The sequence below is a fragment of the Macaca nemestrina genome, chromosome 2, assembly GCF_043159975.1.
Source record: "Macaca nemestrina isolate mMacNem1 chromosome 2, mMacNem.hap1, whole genome shotgun sequence".
NCBI classification, from domain to species: domain Eukaryota; kingdom Metazoa; phylum Chordata; class Mammalia; order Primates; family Cercopithecidae; genus Macaca; species Macaca nemestrina.
The window spans coordinates 31,611,591-31,637,973 of NC_092126.1; the positions used below are offsets into that span (position 1 = coordinate 31,611,591).

General features: G+C 41.2%; 1 protein-coding gene across 8 annotated transcripts in view; it reads left to right on the forward strand.

Moving 5' to 3' along the window:
• Positions 1–26,383, forward strand: part of LOC105490417 (raftlin, lipid raft linker 1) — a 203,413-nt gene that overhangs the window by 69,960 nt on the left and 107,070 nt on the right. For all 8 annotated transcript variants that reach the window (XM_011756010.2, XM_011756009.2, XM_011756007.2 and 5 more), the window contains one exon: positions 14,963–15,149. In XM_011756010.2, the coding sequence (XP_011754312.2) occupies positions 14,963–15,149 (187 nt within the window). The remainder of the gene's footprint in view (positions 1–14,962; positions 15,150–26,383) is intronic.

Below are 26,383 nucleotides of genomic sequence, written 5' to 3' on the forward strand. Positions count from 1 at the left end.
TGTATGCATGAAGGAGGGGGACTCATCTTTAGATGGCGTGGATAAAAAAAGCCTCCCTATCCCTATCCGGCCACTGCACTCCAGCCTGGGCGACAGAGCGAGACTCCGTCTCAAAAAAAGAGAAAGCCTCCCTGTATCTCCTTTTTGTCTCGCTCTCTTTCTCTCTCTTTTTCTCTTCCTCGAATTTGTTAGGCCCATGAAGTTTAGAGGATGACTCTGGCCCTGACTTTGGTGGTTGAAACACTTAATGGTGTTATTCCATTGTCATTGTCCTCTTATACAGTTCTGTCTCATTAACATTATTTCTGTTATTTTGAAATGAAACCGTGAAAGTAAGTTATTGAAAAAACAGTTGATCTCTACTTGCCCCAGCCCCAGTCCCCAACCCCCTGATTTAATAATGTTAACCTCCAAGTGGGTCTCCTTCTATAGCTTCCCTGTACCCGCTGCGTACCTAGACACATTTACAGGGGTTCGGTTTGGTTTTCTAACAGTGAGCACATAGAATATGTGTGTCACTCTGCCTCATGTTTTTCTCAATCTGTGCTGGATATTCTTCCAGGTCAAAGCTATGGATCCAACTCATTTTCAGTATTTCTACCTAATAGTCTAATATGGATGAGCTGTAGTGTCTTAGCAGTTCTACTGCTGATGAATGGTATTGCCTTGATGTGGGGAATTAAAATGGTGCTTGGTTGTTTCAGACTTGAAAAATCCGCCATGGCTCTTCTTGTTCTGAAAGACTTGGTAGCCTGCCTGGGTCCTAGTTCGACTTTTCAGATGGTGGGTGGGTGAGAACATACGTGGGCTGTGAGGGGCTCTGTGGACTCGAGGGTCAGAGTGTGTGTGCAGCCTCAGCACCTGCTACCCATCAAAGGCGCTCCTTCAGTGGGATCCTCTGCCTTCAACACACCTGTCTGAGAAGGTGTCAGAGCAATCATACTCTTCATTGAATCTGAGACTCCTCAAAAGTGCCTTGTAAAGATGCATTATTTTTCTTATATGTTTTCTCTAAGAGCTTGGCTGCAACAGCATTGTTTTCGGTACTGTTTACCTCTGCATAGTAAGTCCTCACTTAACATTGTCAGTAGGTTCTTGGAAACTGCAACTGTAAGTGAAACAGTGTATAATGAAACCAATTTTACCATAGGCTAATTGAGAAAATCAAGAGTTAAATTCCTATGGCATATTTCTGGCCACAAAAACATTACCCAACTTCTCCATGAAGACCAAAACATTTCTAGTACTAAACATGGAAATAAATGTGAGCTGTACATACAGTTAAGAAATATTAATAAAACAAGTAAGGTAATGACTTACCCAATTTTTGGTAAAACAGTGAGTGACGGTGGTTGTAGTGGTGGTGGGTTAAATCAAGGAATAAATGTCTGCAAAGTGAAACTTGTAAGGAGCACTTCTTTCCAACACGAAGTTCAAAAACAATAACAAATTTGGTGGGCTCGCCAAGTTCTTTCATTCCACATTGTTTATTGTTGTGCATCTGTGTGATTATCACAGACTTTACACATTTTTATTTTACAATTATTTGTATTCATTCCTTCATTCATTTTCCAACTCGCTTATTCCAGTTCGGGGTCTTGGGTGGCCGGAGCCTGTCCCAGCAGCTCAGGATGCAAGGCAGGCACCAGCCCTAGACAGGATGTCATTCTATTGCAGGACTACTCTCATAGACACACTCACACTCACTCAAACTGGGACACTGTAGACATGCCTGTTTACCTAACGTGCACATCTTTGGGATGTGGGAGGAAGCCGCAGTGCCTGGAAAAAACCCATAAGGACATGGAGAAATTAAGTCTTGAGATTTTATAATAGAAAATCCATACAGGATTTCTATGACAAATCATTTTACATTGTAAATACAGTAGTTTAATTTTTATATTGTTTGTACATATTCATTAGTGGTTAGTCTTTGATGCCATCAGCATAATGTACTCTCAAAATCAGGAGAACTACCAAGAATGTCAGCTATCATACTCATTAGGAAAATGGCTTAAAACATTCATAATTTGCTTTCTTCTGACTCATAAAAAGCTCTTCTTGGATTTGGTATGGGTGAGTTTGGTTACCGATTCTGAGTAATTGGTGATCCTTTGTGTCTTCTCTAACAAAAGTACTTTTAAATGTATGAAATATTTTGTTAATACTCGAGGCTCCATTTCTAGCTGGTTGCTTTTAATATTTGAGTGCCCACTAGTAAATCTAAGCATCAGGAGACCTGGTGTTTCTTAAAAAGGCTTCTTGATGTATCTTAGCCTGTGTCTTCTCTGACAAAATGGACTAGTGAGATGAGCAATAATGCTATCTTCTGGGTTTTATTAATGGATACAGTCAATGGAAATTGTTGAGGCAGTCTCCTTACAAATACTTGGACACTGAATTTTTATGGTACAGTGGTGTGTGTGTGTGTGTGTGTGTGTGTGTGTGTGTGTGTGTGTCATTCATTGACTATGCGTGATTCTCTGAAATGACAAGCAAACCAATAACAACTTAACTCTCCCTGCCCTCCCACTGTCACCACAGCCTGATGCTTTAACAGTCATTTGTGGTCTGGCTGGCAACTTAATTCATTTGGTGAGGCATCTGTCACTTTGCCAGTTACTCCCTAATTGACCTGCAGAATCTTAGGTTTATACAAACTTGAAGAAGTTCTTTTAGTCTTACTGAGATTCCCCTGTGTGTTCATCCATGGTTTAATTAAGGTATTAAGAATAGCGTTTCAGAACTCATTCAGCTCAATAGCAAGAATACAAATAACCCAACTTGAAAAATGGGCAGAGGGCCTGAATAGACATATCTCCTAAGGAGATATAAAAGTGGTCCACGCATATAGGAAAGAATGGTTATTAATGTCATTAAACATCAGAGAAATGCAAATCAAAACCACAGTGAGATATCAGCTCACACCTGTTAGAATGGCTACTATCAAAAATACAAGAGATAAGAAGTGCTGGTGAGGATGTGGAGAATAAGAGAACCCTTGCACTCCATTGGTGGGAATGTAAACTAGCACAGCCATTATGGAAAACAATATGGAGGTTCATCAAAAATTAAAAATAGAAATATCATATGATCTAGCAATCCCATTACTGGGCATTTCTCCAAAGGAAATGAAATCAGTATGTTGAAGAAATATCTGTGCTCCATTCAGCATTATTCACAATAGCCAGGATATGGAAACAACTTACATATCCATTAATAGATGACTGGATAAATAAACTATGGTATATATACGCAAAGGAATATTATTCAGCCTTAAAAAAGATGATGATCCTCCATTTACAACAGCCTGGGTAAACCTAGAGGACATTCTGCTAAGTGAAATAAGCCAGACACAGAAGGAAAAATACTACATAATCTCTCATATATGTGCAATCTTAAACTAAAAATCAAATACACGGAAACAGAGAGTAGAACTGTAGTTTAGGGGGTCAGGGAGAAGGGGAGATGTAGGTCAAAGGTACAAAGTTGCAGTTATGTATGATAAGTAAATCTAGAGATCTAATGTACAACACAGGGACTATAGCTAATAACATCATATACTGGAAATCTGCTCAGAGAATAGATTTTAGGTACTCTTACCATACACAAAAAGGAAAACTAACTATGTGAGATGATGGTTATGTTGGTTATCTTGACTGTAGTAATCATTTGAGCTAAGTATATGTACATCAAAGCATCATGTTGTACTCTTTAAATATACACAACAAAAATCAATTACAATTTTAAAAAAGAATAGTTCTTTTGTGAAAGCATGTTGGCGATTGCTAGGGCTCGGGGAGAGAGGGGAATGGGAAGAGCAACTGCGTAATGGACGTGGGGTTTCCTTTGAGGGGGATGAAAATGTTTCAGAACGTGTAGATAGAGTTTATGGTTATGCAACATCATGAATGTACTAAATGCCACCAAATTGTTCACTTTAAAATGATTAATTTTATGTTATGGAAATTTCACTTCAAATTTTAAAAATAGTATTTTAGTGGTGTGGTCTCCTGAGCCTGGATATGTGTGTGTGTGTGTTTTTAAGTTTCAGAAACATGAATTTGTTTAATGAGAAAATGACAGAAGTCTAAATTTTTAAAGCCCTGGAACAAACATTCTAACTTATTCCACAGATTTAGAAATGACATATACAGAAGACATGGGCTTTGCCTTCTGCAAACATTATTTTAAAAATTGGGCTCCTATTTCCTACCTATACAATAAAAAGTCCCGCATCGAAAAGTGATGGATTTTAGTGTTTTGCTAAATTGGATCTACTGCAAAGCCCAGGCAGATTGATGTTATAACACCAGCAGTCTTGAAGGAACTTTTTTAAAAAGAGAGATTTGGTTGAGCAGTGTCATTATCAGCTTCACCTGTGAGGGAAATTTCCCGAGGGAGATGGTGTCTGTCTCATGTTGCACTCCTTCGTATTGACAGATCCATTAGCGAATGTAATTAGAAAAGCAAAGTTGGACTTTGAATAATTAGGTTAAAGTCACAGATGATTTCTGGGCAAAATAATAGAAGCTGTTGCAGTTCAGCGTGCTGTTTCCTGCTTTACAGAGCTGAGTGAAATGGGCAGTTGCTGTATGCAGTGGTTTCTTTCTTGTGTTGGAGGCTGATACTTTCCCAATAAGAAAGTTTGAAATAGCAAAGACCTGACTTTGGCCCTTTGCAAATGTCTGAAGGGCTTCGTTTCCAGAGAATAAATGGGGCTGCAGAATGTTTTTTGCTAAACAAAACATAGTCATAGCAAAAACAAAATTTACTTTATCCCAGGAGTGTTAAGAAATGTGTGGTTTTGTGGATTATGTTTTGTTCTCTGTTTTCATTCCTTTCTTTTCCTTTTTTTTTTTTTCTGTTCTTGGAATAATGGTTTATTTATTTATATGGAATTATTTTCTGAAAGAAAAACAAAACACTTATTTCAAAAGACGTTTGGACTCTCATGCCACCCAAAATACCTTTTCAGCAGTAGTTTCTATATTTTGATTTTAGAAAAGTCTGTTATTAGTAATAGAGTCCAGAATTAAAAAAAAGATTTCCCAAAGATTCAAAATGCAATCATGTGATTCTAAACTTTTTGTTCATCTCAGTGCCAGTACAGAAAAAAAGAGGAATTAGGAAATAGAGGCCAGTGTCAAACACCTGCAGATGTGTCCTTGAAGCTTTTGATGTACCTTGTGATGATGTGGGAATGAACAGAATGGCATCCTCCTCCGTGCATGATGACTGATGCTCACACCGTGCCTGGACAGTGCCAGGGTCAGCGATAGGAAGGAGTGCAGGGCATCCATCCCCCACCTTTATGAAATGCCTGCATCCATACTCTGCAGGCTGCCAGGTCTTGGCTTTGGCTATATGGGATTGAAAATAAAATGACAATTACTTGCCACATTTGAAGATTAGGAAGATTAAGATTCCAGACTTCTTGAAAGTAAGAGTGAGAAGTTCTGGCATCAATGGGCCCACTTGCCTATTAGCAGCAACCAGGCAAGAAGGACAAGATGCTGCCCCCTTGGGCAAGATGGGGCCTAGGTGGTCATTGCTGTCCCCCTGGCTCGTGTCTCTTGTTTACTTTATTTCCCTGGCCCGCAGATGTCTCTGTTACTGGCGTTGGGATCTGCACCAAGCCCTCTGTCCAGTAAGGAGATGAGACTCTGCCCCTGCCCAGGTTGGGGAGAAGCCAGGAGAGAACTGTCCTTTGCACTGCAGCAGGACAAAGCCCTGGTATGGGATGAAGATGGGCAGGAGTTCCAGACCAGCCTGGCCAACAAGGTGAAACCCTGTCTCTACTAAAAATACAAAAATTAGCTGGGCATGTTGGCACACACCTGTAATCCCAGCTACTCAAGGGGCTGAGGCAGGAGGATCACTTGAGTCCAGAAGGCGGAGGTTTCAGTGAGCTAAGATTGTGGCAGTGTGGGAGCACGTGGGTGTCCTTCCCAGATAAGGCGAGTGGGATCACTATAGATAGACTATAGAACCTGACGGATTAGAAAGTGGAGAGAAAGGTGTGGTCAGCCCTCGCGGCTGCAGCCCACTCTGAGTAGGCTGGCATTTTCTCTTTTTGGAGGGTAACGGTGGCTAAGACAGCCTCACCAGTGTCCCTTGTCTTCAGACTATGAAGTTATAATTAGAAATTTTAACTTATGATGAGACGATTCATGTAGTTCAGCCTTAGAGTCAGGTCCTGGTCAAAGGCCAGGCAGCCAAAGTAACTTCAGAATAACCCACGCCGTTTTCTTGTAGCTCTCCTCTAGGATGAAGGAGACCCATCATCCTCAGTGATACTTGAAACACTTGTTTTCTCTCCCACCACTGGGCAGGCCTCTCTTCCCTAGAACTCCTCTGAAAAGCTCCCCACACTGCCCCGGAGGACAGTTAACCCAGAATCCCTAGTGCCTGGGCAGGCAGAAGGCCGGAACCCTCGGACAGCAGTGATGTTTCTCCCGCCCACTGGCAGCGGGTATCTTCCAGCCTCTCCTTCCTCCCTGCCGCCACCCACACATGCCATGTGGGTGTTCCGTATTCCAATTCTAGCTCTGGTTTGGGGGAACTCTTTCAGTTAACATTGAAAACATTTGTTATATTATCCAATGTTACTTTTTAGTTAGAAACTGGTACCTTAGCCTCCAAATTGAAATACTAAAATTATTGCATTTTAAAGTTGAAAGCGCCTTTTGCAATTGCCCATTCAAAGTCTTCATTTTGTAAATGAGGGTCCCCAGAGATGGGGAGGGAGCTATATAGTTTGCCCAAGGTTACATAATTTGTAAATGAAATCAGGCAACTATTACAAAACAAAATAGTGGAGAGGTTACTCTGATAAGTAGGGTGAGAAAGAGACCAACAGGCTACAATTGCTATGTCCATCCAAATGGAGAAACCATTCCTTTGTTTGTTTACCTAGGAGCAACACTGGGGAATTGGTCACTTCGTAAGAACTGTGTTTTCTTTTGTATTTTTAAGGTTAGGGTTCAAATAGAAACATGAGATTAAGGTCTTTAATCATACTTACAATAGGAGCCTTTTTTTTTTTTTATTGCTTTAAGATAATTGAGATTCATTTTTATTTGTTTCTTTTAACCATGAAGCTAAACTTACTTTGACAGCATGCATACCAAAAATTAAAGCCATAAAATTGCTTAGCTTTGACAGGAAATACATCTTTAGATTTTAAAGATAAAAATTTAAAAGGTATTATGTTTTATTCAGGCAGCATTTAAATATAAAGTGGTTGATGGAGTAACATTTTTAGTGCACTGATTTGGGAGCATGGAGGTTAAGGGGTGTGGGTGGGAATGGGGAAGGATTTCATGGCCCCATATCATGTTGTCATCCCATCCCAGGGTGACCAGTCCTCCCATTCGCCACAGCCAGTGCCACCGCCCGTGATTGTTTTGTGCTCTGTAGATTACACACACATCATCCCACTTGATCCTCACAATGATGCTATGATGGAAGACTGGTTGATGTTGTTATCACCATTTTATACAAAGAAATTGAGTGTTCACATGCCGGGGGTTAGCAGGCAGTGAGGAAAGCAGCTGGTATAGAACCCTGTCTTCTTTTTTTTTTTGTCTGAGACAGAGGTCTTACTCTGTCTCCCAGGCTGGAGTGCAGTGGTGTGATTTCGGCTCACTGCAACCTCCGCCTCCTGGACTCAAGTGATCCTCCCACCTCAGCCCCCAGAGTAGCCGGGACTATAGGCCCACGCCAACATGCGCGGCTAATTTTTGTATTTTTGGTAGAGACAGAGTTTCACCATGTTGGCCAGGCTGGTCTCGAACTCCTGCTCTCAAGTGATCTACCTGCCTCAGCCTCCCAAAGTGCTGCGATTACAAGTGTGAGCCACCATGCCCAGCAAGAACCCTGTCTTCTAAACATATTAACTGCTTTTATTTTTTATTTTAGTGTGGTGCATAAGAGGAAACAAATATATTAATTACCAAACTCTCAAGGTTTATTTTATTATAGCAGGAAGAGTTTGAAAAATTTGAAACGTTTAAAGAATATTGAACTGTAGAGACTGGCTGAGTTTGAGGGCTCGTATTCAATGCCTCACAGATGCTGTTTGTATATAGTTTTATCAAAGAAGAGGGGATCTTGGTGCTGGATAGTAGTTTTAGGTTTGATTGACAACGTGCAGTTGCCCTCCATAAAGGCTTACCCTCCCACCGAAAGTCCATTCAGTTTTTCAAATAAAACAAACAGTGTCTCTGCCACGTGTGGTTTTGCCCTTTTGGTTCAGCAGCCTTGTAATCTGTTGACAGCAGATGAAACCTGCCCCTGATTTCCATGAAGTCCACACCCAGCATTTGCAGGATCTGGGACAAGAGGACAAAAGGAGATCTTGGGCTGGGCCAGGATTAGGGTGAGGGGAGTGAGGCAACATTTTATAATAAATAAAGACAGGATTAGTGACAGTACTCTGCGAGCTGTATTGGGGCTTAAGGTGAAAGGAAAAAACACCGATCCTATCCTTATTTATTTATTTATTTATAAGGTAACTCGGTCACTCCAGGCTGGAGTGCAGTGGTGCAATCTCAGCTCACTGCATCCTCGACCTCTCTGGGCTCAAGTGATCCTCCCATCTCAGCCTCCCTAGTAGCTGGCCCTACAGGCACATGCCACCACACTCAGCTGATTTTTGTATTTTTTTGTACATATGGAGTTTTGGCTTATTGCCTAGGCTGGTCTCAAACTCCTGGGCTCAGGCGATTCTCCTGCCTCGGCCTCCCACAAGTGCTGGGATTACAGGCGTGAGCCACTGGCACTCAGCCTGATCTTATCTTTATCAAAAATTTTGATATGTTGTTCATCATTAATTTTTTGCCCTGATTTTTATTTTATCACATATTATATTAAATATTTATTTATCTTGGATATTGAGCTCCTTTAAAGTTTGTACCTGTGGTGAGTTATCTCCTCACTTGCCTCCTCTTAGCTCTTAGTCTCTGCCCTGCCTTGGGCCTGGGAGTGCACACAAAGGGCACCATCCACCCTCCCTGCAGACTGAGGAGTAAGTCTGCATGGTCCCCAGATCGGGCCCAGGGCTGACAAGGCAGGGGGTTCTAGGGGCTGGGCTATGTGAAGCTGGGTGCTGGTCACAGGTTTTCTTGCCTGTGGAGAGTAGAGTGGGTGGAAGAGGGCCAAGGTGAAACCCTTGGGGACAGTCGAACTCCCTGGGGAGCTTGTGAGACACAGATGGCTCAGATTCTGATTCTGTAAGTCTAGGGTAGGACCCAAGCTTTCTCATTTCTTTGTTTTTGGTTTTTTTTTTTTTTTTTTGAGACGGAGTCTCGCTCTGTCGCCCAGGCTGGAGTGCAGTGGCGCCATCTCGACTCACTGCAACCTCCGCCTCCCAGGTTCAAGCGATTCTCCTGCCTCAGCCTCCAGCGTGTGCCACCACACCTGGCTAATTTTTTGTATTTTTAGTAGAGATGGGGTTTCACCGTGTTAGCCAGGATGGTCTTGATCTCTTGACCTTCTGATCCGCTCGCCTTGGCTTCCCAAAGTGCTAAGATTACAGGCCTGAGCCACCGTGCCCGGGTAAGTTTTCTCATTTCTAACAAATTCCCAACTGCTGCTGGACCAGGTTGTGTGCTTTGAGGACCCTTGCTCTAAAGCAGCAGTTCCCAGCCTTTTTGGCACCAGGGACTGGTTTATGGAAGGCAGTTTTTCCACATATAGGGTTGGGCGGGGTGGTGATTTTGGGATGATTCAAGTGCATTACATTTACTGTACACTTTATTTCTATTGTGTTATTACATTATAATATATATTGAAATAATTATACAACTTACCATAATGCAGACTCAGTGTGAGCCCTGAGCTTGTTTTCCTGCAACTAGACGGTCCCATCTATAGGTGATGGGAGACAGTGACAGATCATCAGGCATTAGATTCTCATAAACCACTCATATGCGCAGTTCACAATAGGGTTCACTCTCCTAAGAGAATCTAATACCGCTGTTGATCTGACAGGAGGCAGAGCTCAGGTGATAATGCTCGCTCACCTCCTGCTGTGCAGCCTCTAGTACGGGCAGCCCCTAGTACCCGTCCGTGGCCCCAGGCTTGGGGACCCCTGCTGTAACAAGGTTTAGAGCAGGGTCCCTCTCGCCTGCATCCAGGAAGCTGCTTGTGAGACACCTTGACAGGTTTCCATGCACGGGGAATACGGAGAGGCTCGGGATTGTTTACCATACTTACCTTTGGATTTGTTTATCTAGCAACATGTCCTGAATGTACCTTTCAGGAGAAAGATTGCATACTTTTCTGCTTTCCTGACCAGTCCTACCTTTGTCACTCTTATTAATAGAGCCTTCTCCAGGATGCTGAATGCTTGTGTTAGAGTCAATCATTGCTATAGATATTTTTTCCTATAAATTTCTTGCACGATGTATGGAAATGAGAGTTACAGTATCTGATGTTAGGTGGTTCTTAAGTACCCCTAGGTTTTGTTTTAAATTTTTTTTTAAAAAGAGGACACTGACCGGGCACGGTGTCTCACGCCTGTAATCCCAGCACTTTAGGGAGAGGCTGAGGTGAGTAGATCACTAGGTCAGGAGATCGAGATCATCCTGGCCAACATGGTGAAACCTGTCTCTACTAAAATTACAAAAATTAGCTAGGCATGCTGTCGTGTGCCTGTAGTCCAGCTACTCAGGAGGCTGAGGCAGGAGAATCACTTGAACCTGGGAGGCAGAGGTTGCAGTGAGCCAAGATCGTGCCACTGCACTCCAGCCTAGGCCAAAGAGGGAGACTGTCTCAAAAACAAAACAAAACAAAACAAAACCCAAAAAAAACAGTACGTTAAGGCCCAGGCAGGAAGATCGTTTAAAACCAGGAGTTTGTGACCAGCCTGGGCAACATGGCAAGACCCTGTCTCTACAAGAAATTTAAAAATTAGCGGGACATGCCGGCATGTGCCTGTAGTCCCAGCAACTCTGGAGGCTGAGGCAATAGGAGGATCCCTTGAGCCCAAGAGATTAAGGCTGCAGGGAGCTGTGATGGCACCACTTTACTCCAGCCTGGGTGACAGAACGAGACTCTGTCTCAAAATAAATAAAGAAGAATAAATTTAAGAAAAATTAGAAAATTTAAAAAGCACATTATTTTTAAGGTACATTAAAAACTTTTTAATAATATTGTTTTTATATAGGGAGAAAAATAAAAATGACTCATAAGCCTTCCACCAAAATGACTCCTGTTGGTGGTAATGGGATCAAAAGTATAAAATACAGTAAAAACGACTTTCTACCATTTCCTCCCTCTTCCAGTCCCTCTCTTCAACGTTGATGTTTTTGTGATTTCTTCCAGGAAAAAAAAAAAAAGATTTTTATTTATATCTGTCCATCCTTCTAATATTATTTACACAAGAGTGACCATACCATTAACACTGTTAGGCACCTTTTTTTTTTAACTTAGCAATGTATTTTGGACTCATTTCTGTATCAGCACATAACAGATTTACTCTAATCTTCTTAATGGTTCCTAGGATTAATCACTGGGGTATTCCAGTGTTTAACTGGTCCTGCAATTAAGATTGCTATTAGAGCAACTCAGTAGTAAATATCTTTGTCCATATATCTTGAAAGACATTTGTGAGTCCAGTCATAGAAGTACTACCAGTAGTGGGGTTGCTAGGCAAAGAGTGTGTGCATTTTTAGGTTTGAAGGCCGATAGCATCCTGCCCTCAAGAAAGGTTCACTGCCACCACGATGAGGGCCATGCCTGTTTCCCCAGCACCCTTGCATGCAGGGACGATTACAGAAGTGAAAAAGAAAACATATCATTCCAATAGCAATAAAATATAGAATAACTAGGAATAAACCTGATAAATTATTCCAATAGCAATAAAATATAGAATAACTAGGAATAAACCTGATAAATATGTACTATCTGTGTGAAGAAAACTTTAGTATGCTCCAGAGGGACCCAAAGGAAGAATTGAACGAATCAAAATTTTGCCAGTTTCTTGCATGGGAACTTGCAGCATGGTGAAAATACTCATTCTCAGTTAAGCAATGATTTGAATGTGACCCAATAAAAATACCCACAGACTTTTTTAGTGGAGGAAGGGAAACTTACTGAGCTGATTTTTAAAGATCATGTAGAAAAACAAATTAGGAAGATTCAAAATATAAACAGGAATATAGGAAGATTTGATAAATAGGTTAAGCAGATATTAAAAGACAATACGAAATTAAAATTGTTTAAACTAGGGTTTTATACAAATAGATTCATGGATCACAGTCATAAACTGATATTTGGGAATATAACGAATGACAAATGGCATATGATATATGGCACCTCTCAAATCAATGAGAAAAAATGGATAAACCCCTGTGGTGGGGGGGAGTTAAATTCGTACTGCACACTTTACATGGGATAAATGCCAAATCGATAAAAGATTTATATGCAAAAAATGAAATATGTATTATGAGAATTCACAAGAGAATTGTTTTATAATCCCAGGTCTTTCTGTTATGACATAAAACTCGGAAGCCACTGAAAGCAAGATTGGTAAATTCAGCTTCATTTAAAAAGTTTTTCATGGAATCACTTGAACCCAGGAGGCAGAGTTTGCAGTGAGTGGGGATAGCGCCACTGCACTCCAGCCTGGGCAACAGAGCAAGACTTCATCTAAAAAAAAAAAAAAAGTGTTTCATGGCAAAACCCACCATATGCAAAGTCAAAAGGCAAGCACCAAATTGGGGACAGATAAATAAAAACTAAATTTCCTAATATGTAAAGAGTTCTTACAAACCAATAGAAAAACGTCCAATGACCCAATAGGACACCAGGCAAAGATAATGGACAGAGAGTTCACAGACAAGGAAACACAGCATTTAAATATGAAATGTTTAATAAGGAAAAAATACAAATTACATAATAAGAGAAATATAAGTTACCATCTCACAGGGATCTCTTTTTCTACTGAGAGTAGCCAGAGTATGGGAAAAGAAACAACTTTATACATCACTGATAGCAGATAAATCCATACTACTCTATGGAGGAAATGTAGCACTCGTTGAAAAAAATTACAATGCACACATATATATGTGTGTGATATATATATATTTACACCTCTAATTATTTATTTATTTTTTAATTTTTTTATTTTTTGTGGGTACATAGTAGGTGTATATATTTACAGGGTACATGAGATGTTTTGATGCAGGCACACAATGCATATATTTTTAACCCAGCAATTCCACGTCTAGGAATTTATTTTTTGTACGTACTATAAGCACACACATGTGAAATCATGTAGGAATGATATTTTTCACTAAGAGATTACTTACAAAAGCAAAAGTTTGCATACTCCATGGTATATCACACAATGGATCTGTAGAAAAGAATGAGAAAGAACTCTGTGTACTGCTACGAAATGGTCTCGAAGAAAAGTATACTGTTTTGTTTTGTTGTTTGTTTGTTGAGACGGAGTTTAGCTCTTGTTGCTCAGGCTGGAGTGCAGTCGCGCAATCTCGGCTCACTGCAACCTCTGCCTCCTGGGTTCAAGAGATTCTTCCGCCTCAGCCTCCTGAGTAGCTGGGATTACAGGCATGCACCACCACACCCGACTAATTTTTTGTATTTTTAGTAGAGGTGGGGTTTCATTATATTGGCCAGGCTGGTCTCAAACTCCTGACCTCAAGTGATCTGCCCGCCTCAGCCTCCTAAAGTGCAGGGATTACAGGCGTGAGCCACTGCCCCTGGCTGAAAAGTATACTGTTAATTGATAAAAATTGATTTTAAAAAGCTAGGTGTGTAATGTTATGCTGACATTTGTGTAGAAGAGGAGGGAAATATATAGACTGACTGACTTTTGTATGAATTATTTGATTGTTAATGCATATACACACAAAAAGATAACACTGATTGCCTCTAAGGAAATAAATGTAGGAAGCAGAGGATAGGGCTAGGATGTAGACTTTTCACTGAATACACATTTGTACCTTTTGACTTTTGAACCTTATTTGCCCTTCTCAAAAATAAGTAAATTAAAAATCCAAATTTTAAAATAATTCAATCGGTAAAAATATTCCTGGTTTTGATTTGTGTAATTCTAATGCTGAATTAGAGTGTCTTTTCAAATATTGGTTAGCCTTTTACATTTTTAAGGCAATTGCCTATTCATATATTTTGCCCATTTAAAAATTATTTTGGGGTCGAGGTGGGGTTCGCAAATTTAGGAAATTAGCCTTTTGTCTTAAGGGTCACAGAAATTTTGTTCCAGTTTGTCTTTTGAGTTTGTTTATGCTGCTTTTTGCCACCTAGTATTTTTATATTTGCTCAATGTGTTTTTCTTCTTTTCCCTTCCTTTCTTTCTTTATTTCTGTTTTGTTGTTGTTGTTGTTGTTGTTGTATTTTTAGAGGGTGGAAATGACTTTTTCATTGTGATCAGTGAGAAGACGACTCTAGATCTAAGACATTCCATTATTATTTTATTTTATTTCATTTTTGAGACAATGTCTTGCTCTGTTGCCCAGGCTCAAGTGCAGTGGCCCGATCATGGCTCACTGCAAACCTCCCCGTTTCCAGCTGAAGCTATCTTCCCACCTCAGCCTCCTGGGTAGCCAGGACCACAAGCACCGGCTAATTTTGAGGTTTTTTTTTTTTTTTTAGAGATCAGGTTTCACCATGTTGCCCAGGCTGGTCTCAAACTTCTGGGCTCAAGCGATCTATCTGCCTCGGCCTCGCAGAGTGCTGGGATTATAGGCCTGAGCCACCACACCTGGCTGACATCCAATTATTAATGCCTTTGGGTGATTTGGAAAATGACAGGCTGCTTATAAAGTATGTTTGAAGACAGTAAAAACTGGGACAAACTCATTTTAGCAGTGACCTAGAGGATCCTCCCCGAGGGCAAGGGAAGCGGGGCTTGGGCAGGGCTGGGTGGACGTTGTGGTGGGTTTCTGATGAGCCTCTCCTCTCTCCACTCCAGTGGAGCTCCCCGCGTCCTCAGCGGTGAGGCTGGCCTCCCTGCGTGACCTGCCCGCGCAGCTCCTGGAGCTGTACCAGCAGGGCTTCTCTCTGGCAGCCCTGCACCCCTTCGTGCAGCCCACGCATGAGCGGGAGAAGACGCCCCTGGAGCACATCTTTAGAGCCATCCTGATCAAGAAAACCGACAGGTAAGGCCTCCATGGGTGAATGAGTAGCATCCTGTTGTGGCTAAAGTATGCTCAATAGAGGAGGGGAAGTGAGAGGATGGGGTTGGGGGTTGAAATTTGCATGCTGTCCACAGGGCCTCAGCCCTCAGACAAGTGAGGCAAAAAGTTAGACAACCAGAGAGGTTTCCTAGCATCCTGCGATGAAAAGCAAATGCATGTCCAACTGCAAGTAGAGAGTTCCATTTTGCATTCTTTCCCTCTTTTAACTCACTGGATTAAACTCAGCTAGAAAAATGTCTCCTTAGAAGAAGTATACACCCAGAATGATGCGGCCGGTAAAAGTGCAATACTCTTAAACTGAAAGGCATGGCTGGAAAATACAATGATTTTGTTTAGAGGCTATATACAAACTTAACGTCTTCCCCCAAAGTCTAGAAATACTTGAACATTTTGCGCCTACCATAAATTCTGTCAATCGCTTGACAGTTAAAAAAATACAAAAACTAAACACCACCTAAATAAAATGCTATAATTGGTTTGGTCTTGATTTAGATTTTCAGGGCTTGGGGATGTTTTTCAGAGTGGCTCGCCCAGTTGAATGTTTATGCCTATATTTCAGTTGAGCCTAATTAAGAAAAAAGAAGTGGGGTTCGTCTTTCAAAAGGAACAATATTAATTTTGTTTTTCTTTAAAAAAAACAATGAGGATGGGATGGAGAGAGCAGTATGTTTCTCCTGCTTTCATAAAAATTAAAATTAAAATTAAAATGCAGTCTGGGAAAGGAAATCAAATTTGTCTTTTGGCCAACTATCATAGAAGGAATGACAGCATGTGCCACATTTTTAAAAGGGAGTGCAGAGCAGCTCCTTGTTCTCTCTTTTTAAAGTCACTTTGCAGGTAGACAAAGCATTTGGCTGGTGTGCTCACAAGGGACAGCTGTGAGGCATGAGGTTGCGTGACTAAGACTGACTCCTCTTTCCTTTCCTTTCCTTTATTTCTTCATGGTTGATCAAGCTCTGGGGCTCTTAGACTACATCAACACACATTAGAATTTGAAGTGAAAGGTGGTGCATGTTTTTGCTCAAACCCAGAATTCACACGTTTTTGAGTAGGGCGAGACTTTTCTCAATGTCTGCCTTTTATGTGTATTACTTTGTCTCTCTCTCTCTCTCTCTCTCTCTCTCTCTCTCTCTTTTCCCCCCGTAGAAACGAGGTCTCGCTATGTTGCCTAGGCTGGTCTTGAAATCCTGGCCTCAAGCGATCCTCTCACCTTGGCCTCCCAAACCACTGGGATTACAAGTGTGAGCCACTGAGCCTGGCTGCATATTGGTTTCTTTTATTTTCTTTTTTATTTCTTTGAGATGGGGTCTCACTCTGTCACCCAGGCTGGAGCACAGTGGCATGATCTCAGCTCACTTCAACTTTTGCCTCTCAGGCTCAAGCCATCCTCCCACCTCAGCCTCCCAGGTAGCTGGCACTGCAGGTGCACGCCACCACACCTGGCTACTTTTTTTATTTTTGGTAGAGACCGGGTTTCGCCATGTTGCCCAGACTGGTCTGGAACTTCTGAGCTCAAGAGAGTTTCCCACGTAGGTCTCCCAAAGTGCTGGGATTACAGGTGTAAGCCACCAGGCCCAGTCCATTATTGGTTCCTTTATGTTGATTGGCTGTTGATCATTATATAGGTCAATCATGAGAAGAAACTATTCTGGGGGCCACAGTGGTTTTAAATGACACTGACGCATAGGATATGTATAATGACAGTAGCTTATATTTAGTGAGCACTGACTGTATGCCAGGCTTGATCATTATCATTTCATCTGTATCATATGCCTATGAGGTTTTCTAGCATCCTGCGATGAAAAGCAAAAGTGTTTTTTTGTTCCCATTTTAAAGGCAGAAGATTCTCTTGATCTCAGAAGTTCCAGACCAGCCTGGACAACGTAGCGAGACCTAGTATCTACTAAACATTTTTAAAATTAGCTGGGTGTAGTGGCGCATGCCTGTAGTCCCAGCTACCCGGGAGGCTGAGGTGGGAGGATTACTTGAGCCCAGGAACTGGAGGCTCCTAGGATGTGACTGTGTGACTGCACTGCAGCCTGGGTGACAGAATGAGATCCTGTCTCAAAAAATGAACAAACAAACAGAAAAAAAAAAAAGCAAAAAAAGCCCCACAGTACTGAGACACAAAGGTTGAGTTGTCAAGGTCACACGGATGGCAGCCAGCAGAGCTCTGCCTTGCTCCCAGGAAGGCTGACTCCCGTACCTGCATTCTTAATCCGGCATGAAGCATGTGCTGAGTTCCTTTGCCCACAATTCTTACGGAGAATCACGTTAGGAAAAAAAAAGTGGGGGAGGATATATTTGATCTTCCATAAAGAAGTACTTTTATTACTCAACATTTCCCGCATTTTACCCCTCAGTAGTCTGTAAGCAAATCAGAATTTCAGCAAGGAAACAAAACAGACAAATGTGTTGTATGGATTACATAAAGCATCCACGGGGCTCCAGGGATTCTATTCTGCAGATTATCTGAGCGGCCTTAGTGTTTAAAGAAGACAAGTCCATTTGGGTCAGATCACCAGCACACCCTTCAGTGTGATCTGCCATAGGACGTGACATGAGCTCAGGACATGGCCTGAGCTTAACTCAGAAAGTGAAGGCGTATCTTTTTTTTCTTTTTTCCCTCCCTGCTGTGGAGCAACACTTCTCAAACTTTAATGTGCCTGTGAGTCTCCTGGGGATATGGTTAAAGAGCAGAGTCTCATACAGCAGGTCTTGGGGGAGGCCTGGGACTCGACATTTCTAACTGGTTTCCAGGTGGGGCAGATGCTGATGGTCCGTGGCATGCACTTTGAGTAGCAAGGGTGTAGAGGACCTAATTCTTGCCTAGCTTCATGCCTGGCACTCAGCAACACTACTGGGGCTTGCCACTCTACTCCTAGGAGAGCTGTAAGCACCAGGCTAGGTAAGAAAGAACACAGGACTCGTGGCCAGGAGGCCTGCGTTCTAGACTGTACTTGGCTACTAGTAACTAGTGTGATGCAAGGGCACATCAGTGGATTTTTCTTGTCCTCCGTTTTCTAGCTGCTACAATGAGGGGCTGGTACTACATGATTTGCAAGGCTTGCACCAAACTCTGAGTTATCTGATGGGACAAGATGGGTCAGAAATAAGAACCACCACTTTGGGGAATAGTGCATTACAAGCCAGCAGCGAAGCTGGGGGCTCAATAGGGGTTATTTACTTCCACTGAGGTAGCATGAACAAATGAACTTACTCTTCAGAAGCCAAAAATGAGCAAACTGTTGAGAGGAATGAGACATTGTATGCAGGAGGGTTTTCAAGAAAGGGAAGTTGGCAGTCTCCTTGGGTTTGAGCTCACTTTTGTCCAGAGTTCCTGAACTGCCTGCCTGGTGACCTTAATGAACATTTCAGCTCCTGGACAAGCAGATCCAGAGAAGGAAATTCCTTGGGTAACTTTGTGTTGGGTCTTTGGAACTGCCTTTTTTGGGAAAAAAAAAGAAAAAAAAAAGTTTGATAATTTATCATGTAAAACAAGGCAAAAATAATCAAGAGGATCACCCCCACTTCCAGCCCCAATAGTATTGGGTGGGAGGAGTGGTGGAGGTTGGAAGCAGAGTCATTGTAAAATATAATTTTAAAGTACAGGAATTTTCTCTCCTAGCAAATGCAGTAACAGCATTTTTTTTTTTTTTTTTTTTTTTTGTATTATGAGGAAAAGACCTCAATGATCTTAAAAATAAGCAAACAAAAAAACATCAGGGCGAGGTGCAGTGGCTCACACCTATAATCCCAGCACTTTGGGAGACCAAGGCAGAAGATTCTCTTGAGCTCAGAAGTTCCAGGCCAGCCTGGGCAGTGTAGCGAGACCTAGTATCTACTAAAAATTTTAAAAATTAGCTGGGTGTAGTGGCGCATGCCAGGAGACTACTGGGATGTGACTGTGTGATTGCACTCCAGCCTGGGTGACAGAATAAGATCCTGTCTCAAAAAACAAACAAACAAACAAAAGCAAAAAAACCCACAGTACTTTATCAATAGGGAGTTTAAGTAGTAAAAACGAAACAAAGGAAGACTTTTGTGATTAATTTTTAATTCAGACAGTTAAAGTGATACTTATCACAAAGTCTGCCAAAGTTCTGACAGCTATAGATGCTGTTAAATGAAATTAGTTAGCTGTTAAAAGAGAAAGAAATATTTGGCTAATATTTTTCAAGTGGCGCACATTGAAAGAGAGGTAGATACACGTTCTCGATTAATGTTAGTCCAAATGAAGTTCATTACCAAGAATCACTATGAGATGACTGTGTGAAACTTCAATATCAACCTAATGTGTTTGAAGGGTTCACATAAAATTTTTAGCAAATAACTGGGCTTTGGGATATGTCAGAACCACCAAACAGAACTCCTCAAGCCTGCATTTATTCCCTTACCCATTCACGAACACTTGCTGGGCGTGTACTCTTTTCAGCGTATTGTGCTAGTAGCCCTATGTGGTGGGAAGTTAGAGGGTGCAAGTGCCAGGCTCAGTTGAATGTGGAGCCTGCCTTCCAGGCACTTGCAGTCTAATTAAGTAAATGAGATATATGTCTCATGCCACGGGAGTTTGGGAGAAGGAGATGCCACTTCTCACTGGAAGGGAAACCAAGGAAATGTTTCTGGAGGGGCAGCTTTTAACTTGGGCCTGATTTCTTTTGGGCAGACATGGGGAGTAATGAGCATGAGGCAGGAAGAGTTTATTTAAATCTCCTAATGAAATGTTTTCTAGTGGTATGTGAGTAATTGGAGAGCATCGTTGACAGTCTAACTAAATTATTAATGAGTCATTCCAAAAGTAGTTCTCAAGTGCAGTAACGTTCCTCTGAGCTCACTGCCATTTTGACAGATTTCACTTACATCCATGAAAAATTACCTGATCTTTTCTTTTGAAAATTCTAATAACTGCCATTTCATTTTACCATGGCAGGCCTAGCCACACATCTAACTGTAAATTGTTCTTAATTCTAAGTGCGTTGAATTTAGGCAAGTCAGTTACTTTGACTCAAGTTACTTTGACTCAAGAATGAATAGCTGAATATGAAATACTTAGTGAGCAAGTAGAAAGAGAGTTTGTACTTCATTTTCTCAACTCTTTCTTTGGAACACTTAGTGATTTTTAATAGACAATATAGTTGCACTCACTCTGAATTCTAAGTATAGTTAAGTGATCCTTCATTTTTTTCAAGCAGTTTTCCTTAGAATGAGTTGCTAAAGATCTTGAAACTTGATGGCTAAGAGAAGTCAGTTATTAGAACATCACTTCTGATGTTTCATGAGTGTGGGTTTAATTCTAGGTTGTTTTATGGTTGTAGATGTAAGTGCAGTACCAAATTGCATAGTACTGGTCATTTTTCAGCAGTTGAATTATCATTGTTCACACATGGAGCTAGGGTGTCATTGGTGTGTTTTTCATCATGAATGAGTTGAAGTTATTTGGCTATAGCTTTCGTAGAGTAATGCCTTACATGGTCCAGAGACCAGGACACTAAGGAACTCTGTGGACATTTATCAGGCAACTTTTGGCCTAGGACTGGGATGGGGGCACATGGAGGAGCTATAGTTAATGCAGAGGCTACAATTCTAAAATTCTTTTGGAAGGTGGAAAATGTGTACAGTCAAAGTTACCCTTGAAAATCTTTTGAGGTGCCCATAAAATGTAATACTGTGGCATCTCTCTACCTGACCAATGCATATTGTCCTTCAGGACTGAATCAGATTGCTTTTCCAACAGTGAACCCCATGGGGAGGTAAGCTGGTTTGGGTTTATAGTGAGTATTCATTGGAATCACACCTAGGGTGGTGAAATGTTTGCACCTAGGGAGGCGTTTGTGGGAATTGACATTGAGAGAACAGGAACTCCACGTCTCCCTTCTAGAGTTCATTCTGGGGCACATCTGCCTGTTGAATACAGTAACTGGCACTGTTTTAAGTGGTCAACATTTATCTCTTTTAGTTGGATTTTTCTAAGGTAAACGTGTCTATGTAATCCACCATGCAAAGATGACTCTAAGGAGCTCCTAGATTTCAAGAAACTTATCTATCTACTAGGGAGTTGCAAAATATATTCTGCATTTATAATTTATAATTGCCCAGCTAAGTCTACAGGTCTTGGTTTGAATCTCTAACCTGAAATTCGTTAGTAAGAGTGTTTTAGAAAAGGAGGCTCTGCGGCTCTCATTTGCTCTGGGTTGGGCATGATGGGTAGATTGGAATAGGGAGAGAAATAGTGGGAAGGGCCTGTCCATTATTGACATTGTGGAACAAGTGGAACGTGGTGTCCAAAGGGAAACAGTGGGAGAGCAGGCATGAGAAGTCTGGGGGCCTGACGCTGGAAACAAGCCTGGGGGAGGCTGTGTGTGGAGCTGTGGTGAGCCCCTCAGGCCAGGGCCCACTTCTGTAGCTGCTGACTTAGCCAAGGCTTGTTCTAGTCCTTGTTCTAGAACAGATTCCTCCAGTGATCCTTAGCAGAGATGCAGTGGGTTGCTGAGAGCTACAGTGAGCTGCTGCATCCCAAATTGACCATATGCTTGGAGTCTGTGAAATGTTTCCTCTTAGGCCATATCAGCAAGCTGTACTCAGCAACACAGATGACTGATTGAGTCAGCCTTGACCACCCAGGGTCAAGTGATACAAGAGAAACAATTCTTTTGGCTTTTGCTGTTTTATTTCCAGGAAAGCAAATCTCAGAGAATGCTCAGCCCTTATCCTTTGTTTCTCCTCTTGAGGCCCAGAACCCAAAATCCTGAAGACTCTGTCTTTATTCTAAGACAGAGCTTGCAAAATCAGATCCCTACAGCGGCCTGGCTCATTGAATGGGGACTCTTGGGAAGCGGTGAGTCAATGCCTCACCTCTGTCCTGTGGTTATCAGGTGTTGCCAGGTCTTGTACTTTTTTCAAGAAAAGCCAGAAATCTGGGCTTTTATGTGAAAACTTCTCTTTTAGCCTCACTTTTCCAAAGTAGCATTGTTTGCCCCTAACCCATGCCACTGGCTGCCATCTTGCAACCTCTGAGATTTCTGTGTAATGCTTACATCAGTAGAGGTAATCATGCACCCTTTGAGCTGCTCATCCTGCCTTCGACACACAGCAATTGCTGGAATCTCAGTCTCTCCTGTTACTGTGTTTTAGATGTCTGCCCACCTCCACTCCCTTTGCTAAATCCTCTTCCATCTTTGGATTCCCATTGCTTGCTCAGAGTGCCAGGCCTTGAATAGATGTTGCTCAATAGATTTTGCATGAATTGAGTGGGATAAAACCATGCCCTGGAATTTTGCTACAAATTTTCACTAAAGGACCATAAATTCATTATAAGATAGATCTGTCTTTGGTTTACATATTTATCAGTAACAAAAGTATATCTTGATAATGCAGCCACATAGCACAGACCTCAAGTAATGGAACAGACAGACACCCACACACACACACCCACACACACACACACACACACACACACACACAATCCTTTCATTGCCAAAATAACAGTGATTTGCCACAAGAATAGATGTCCATTATTTTTCACTCTTCTTTTTCTTTTAAAAGACATTCAAAGGATGGCCTTCAAAGAAAGGAAATCTTTGCAGACCTTAAGTGAAGTACAAATGCATTATATTGCCTTTTTTTATAGCCTACAAGATAATATGAACATTTTCTTTGGCATTTGAAAAGGGCACAATTGAGAAAGTACAAAATTATATTGAAACTAAAAAGAAAATCCTTTAAAAAATTATAGTCGAAAGTGTCCTCTTTAAGTGGCCTTGTGTCTCTTCATGTCTAATTTTTACCAATTACCTTGACTCTTGGGAGAATTATAGGGCTTCTAGAAAAAGGTTTCATAATTAAGCGAAATACACAGGGGGTAGGTAACGCCTACTGGGGTGTGCCCTAGAAAACGCTCACACGCGAGGCCGAGGATCAGCCCTGGAGTGCGCTGATTGTTGGAATCACATGTGGGGAAGAAAGTAACGGTGGGTTTAGCACTGATTGATGCATGCTACTGTGATGGGAAACTGCAGCCACCGGTTTATTCCCAGAGAGCAGACATTGAGGAAGGTGAATTCAGAGCTCTTGCTTAAGGCAGAGCGGGGAATGAGAAGGTGTTTGTTTAGCTAGTGGGTCATTATTTTGGATTCCGATTTAGGAAGGGTGAACACCCGTTGCTGGCAGCTGCCCCTCCTTTCTGGTGTCGTATCTTTCCTCATCAGTTTTCTCGAGCTTCCTGAGGGGTGTGGAGGATTTGATTAGCTCTCAGGGCTGCCACCGTACCCCCTGAGGAGCTGTCCAGCATCACCAAGACTACCTCAATTTATTCCTCCTATTTTCCCATCTCACTCTGGAGTGACACCCTTTTTCTGGTGTGTTGAAGTTTCAGGATTCACCGTTAATTATTGTGTTTGCACTTTCCAATCTAATATGCCAGCGTAAAGCCACATTCTCTTGGGGGAAAGAATTTTTTCCAATCCACACTCCTAAATGGCTTGCTGAGTTACTCTTATTCTCTTCCTCCAAAGCATCAGCCTTATCCTGGTGGAGAGAATGAGAGACGTGCATGGTTGGTATGAGAGCTCATTTTCCCCACTGCTGTTCTACAGCTGTCCTTGATTGACCTGTGTCTTTCCCCACATTTTTTTTTTATTTTTTTTGTTTCTTCTGAGAGAATTAGCACACTAGTGATTTCCAACCTCTCCCCAGAACGATTTTGAAATGACAGAGAACAGCAAGCAGGTACCCAAACAAAAGCAAAAGCACTAAATTTCTTTGAAATTTCCTGTTAATCTTAAAACTCGGGTGAATACTTCACTACCATGAAATGTCTATATTTGTTTTTTAAATAAAATAGAGGTCTCCTCTACCTACATGTACATACAATCTTTAAATAAAAATTGACTCTCTAGAAAGATTTATTTGGTAGCATTGCAAGGTAGACTACAGGAACACTTAGACATGATTTTGAGAATCGTATGCATACAGTATAGGTAATTTAGTTGCAAATAATTTTACTAAAGCATTTGAGTTTTCTATTTATATGTCTATCTCATATGAAATATAGGAACTCAGATTGTCTTACTTTAAATCTTTGTGGCAGTCTTGTATTGAATAGTCTATCTATTCAACTTTGTTGAATTGAAAATTGAAATTTTTTCCTCTTTGTCAATCAGAAGTAACTTAGATTTTTTTGTGTGTGTTTTTCAAGCTGAAAAAGATATAATGGGCATTACCAGTGATGGGTCCTGGATAAGACTAGTAATAGAGTTTTACACTTTTAGATATGAATGCAGAAGTAGGTGAGATACAATGTTCAGATGCATATAAGTACATTATTAGTGATTTAAGTGTTCTTGAGATTTTGATATAATGGTCGTCTCTAAAATCTATCCAAATTTTATATTTTAAATGATTGAAAGATTGAACCATTTACAAAGATGTAAATGCTATAAAAATGCTATAAGTATGTGAAGATATGATAAATATGAGTACATCATTTCATTCACTTCCTATTCATCGACCATGAGTTGCAACTTAAAATGGCTACAAAGACTTTAAAAACCCAATTAGCAACTTGTATTCACATAACACCTGTTTCTGAGAGTCTGAGAGCACTTTGCTTCATTCCTGTATGTTTTCAGTATTATAATTAATTCTCACTATGTCCTCATGATGGTTGTTTTTGTTGTTAATATTTGTTAAAAACATCATTGTGCTTTCAGCAGAGGTTTTAGACATGCACTCTTTTGTAACTGAAAGGTACCCTGATCTTCCCTCATTCCCCACTTCTTATTTTATGTCTAGGAAAATGAGGCTGAAGAAGTTCTTAATGACTTCTCAGTTCTGAAGTTTGGAGTGGGTAGTGGGAGTGTGTGGTGAGTATAGAACTCAAGTTCCATCTTGAGACTCATGGCACAGAAATACATCGTCTTTCAACTCAGAGGCCCCAGAGCTTATAGAAACATCCTCAGAGAATTCTGAGAATTTTCTGGGCTTTGTAGCATCCTCAGTCCCCATGGCTACACTGTGGGGCGAGAGGCTTTGCTAATTCCCCAGCTAGTTTCAGAATATAGGGCTACTACTGCAAACCACTTAGAGCTCCCCAAATGGCCCCATTCAGCAGGCTGGCTGGGTCTTGTCAGTTTCTGCACCAAATGATTATATGTAAATAATGGTTCTAGGATTATCAGTGTGTTTTTTTCTCTCTGCTCCCTAAAAACAACATAAAAATGTATTTATTACATGTCTGTTGGGTCCTCTAAGGTAGCAGTCTTTGTCAGAGAGAATGAGATGGACACAGTTCCTGCTCGTGGGGAATTTGTAATATATTGCTATAGTTTAAGTCTCCAAAATTGCTCCGTCAAGCAACCTGGATCTCTTAGGAACATAATGCCCCTTTTCTTGTAAAGAACATTTATGTGTTTGTAGGTACTTCTTCATATGATTTCTCATTTTTGATAACAGCCATCATAGCTACCATTTATTTACTGCTGTGACTGGCTGGAGTCCGTGGTCATTGCTTCATGATATACATTATCATTATTCCCAAAAGCCAAGATGAAGGAAATGAGACTCAGAGTGGTACTTGTCCAAGCCAGTGTCCACACATGTCATGAGTGGAGAAACCAGGTTTCACATTGGCACTTGTCTTCTAATAGCATTCTTCTTTAATTGTTTAGCTCTGAGGGTTAAGGTAGGTAAGGGTAGAATTTCTCAGCCTTGGTACTATTGACATTTTTGTGTATGGGACTGTCCTGTACATTGTGGGACATTTAGCAGACTCTCTGGTGTCTACTCACAAGATTCTACTAGCAAACCCCCCATCCCTGCGGTTGTGACAGATTCCAGACATTGCCTAATGTCTGCTGATGGGCAAAACTGCCCCCATTTGAGAACCAGTGGGTTACTTAGGGAGTAAGACGGGGAGTCTAACTTTTATTTTCTTCTAGGTAGCCACTTTTGCCAAGAGCACTTACTAAGTTAACATAACTTTGCCATTGAATAAATGCCACCTTTATTATAGTTAGGATTTCTATATGTACATCCCATTCTATTCCTGATTCTTTATTGTTTCTTTGATCTACTTACTGATTTTTGTGCCAGAACCGTGTTATTTTGATAATAAATTTACAATGTATGTTAACATCTAGTAGGGCACTATTCTTTTTTTTTTTCTTTCTTTCTTTTTTTTAGACAGAGTCTCACTCTGT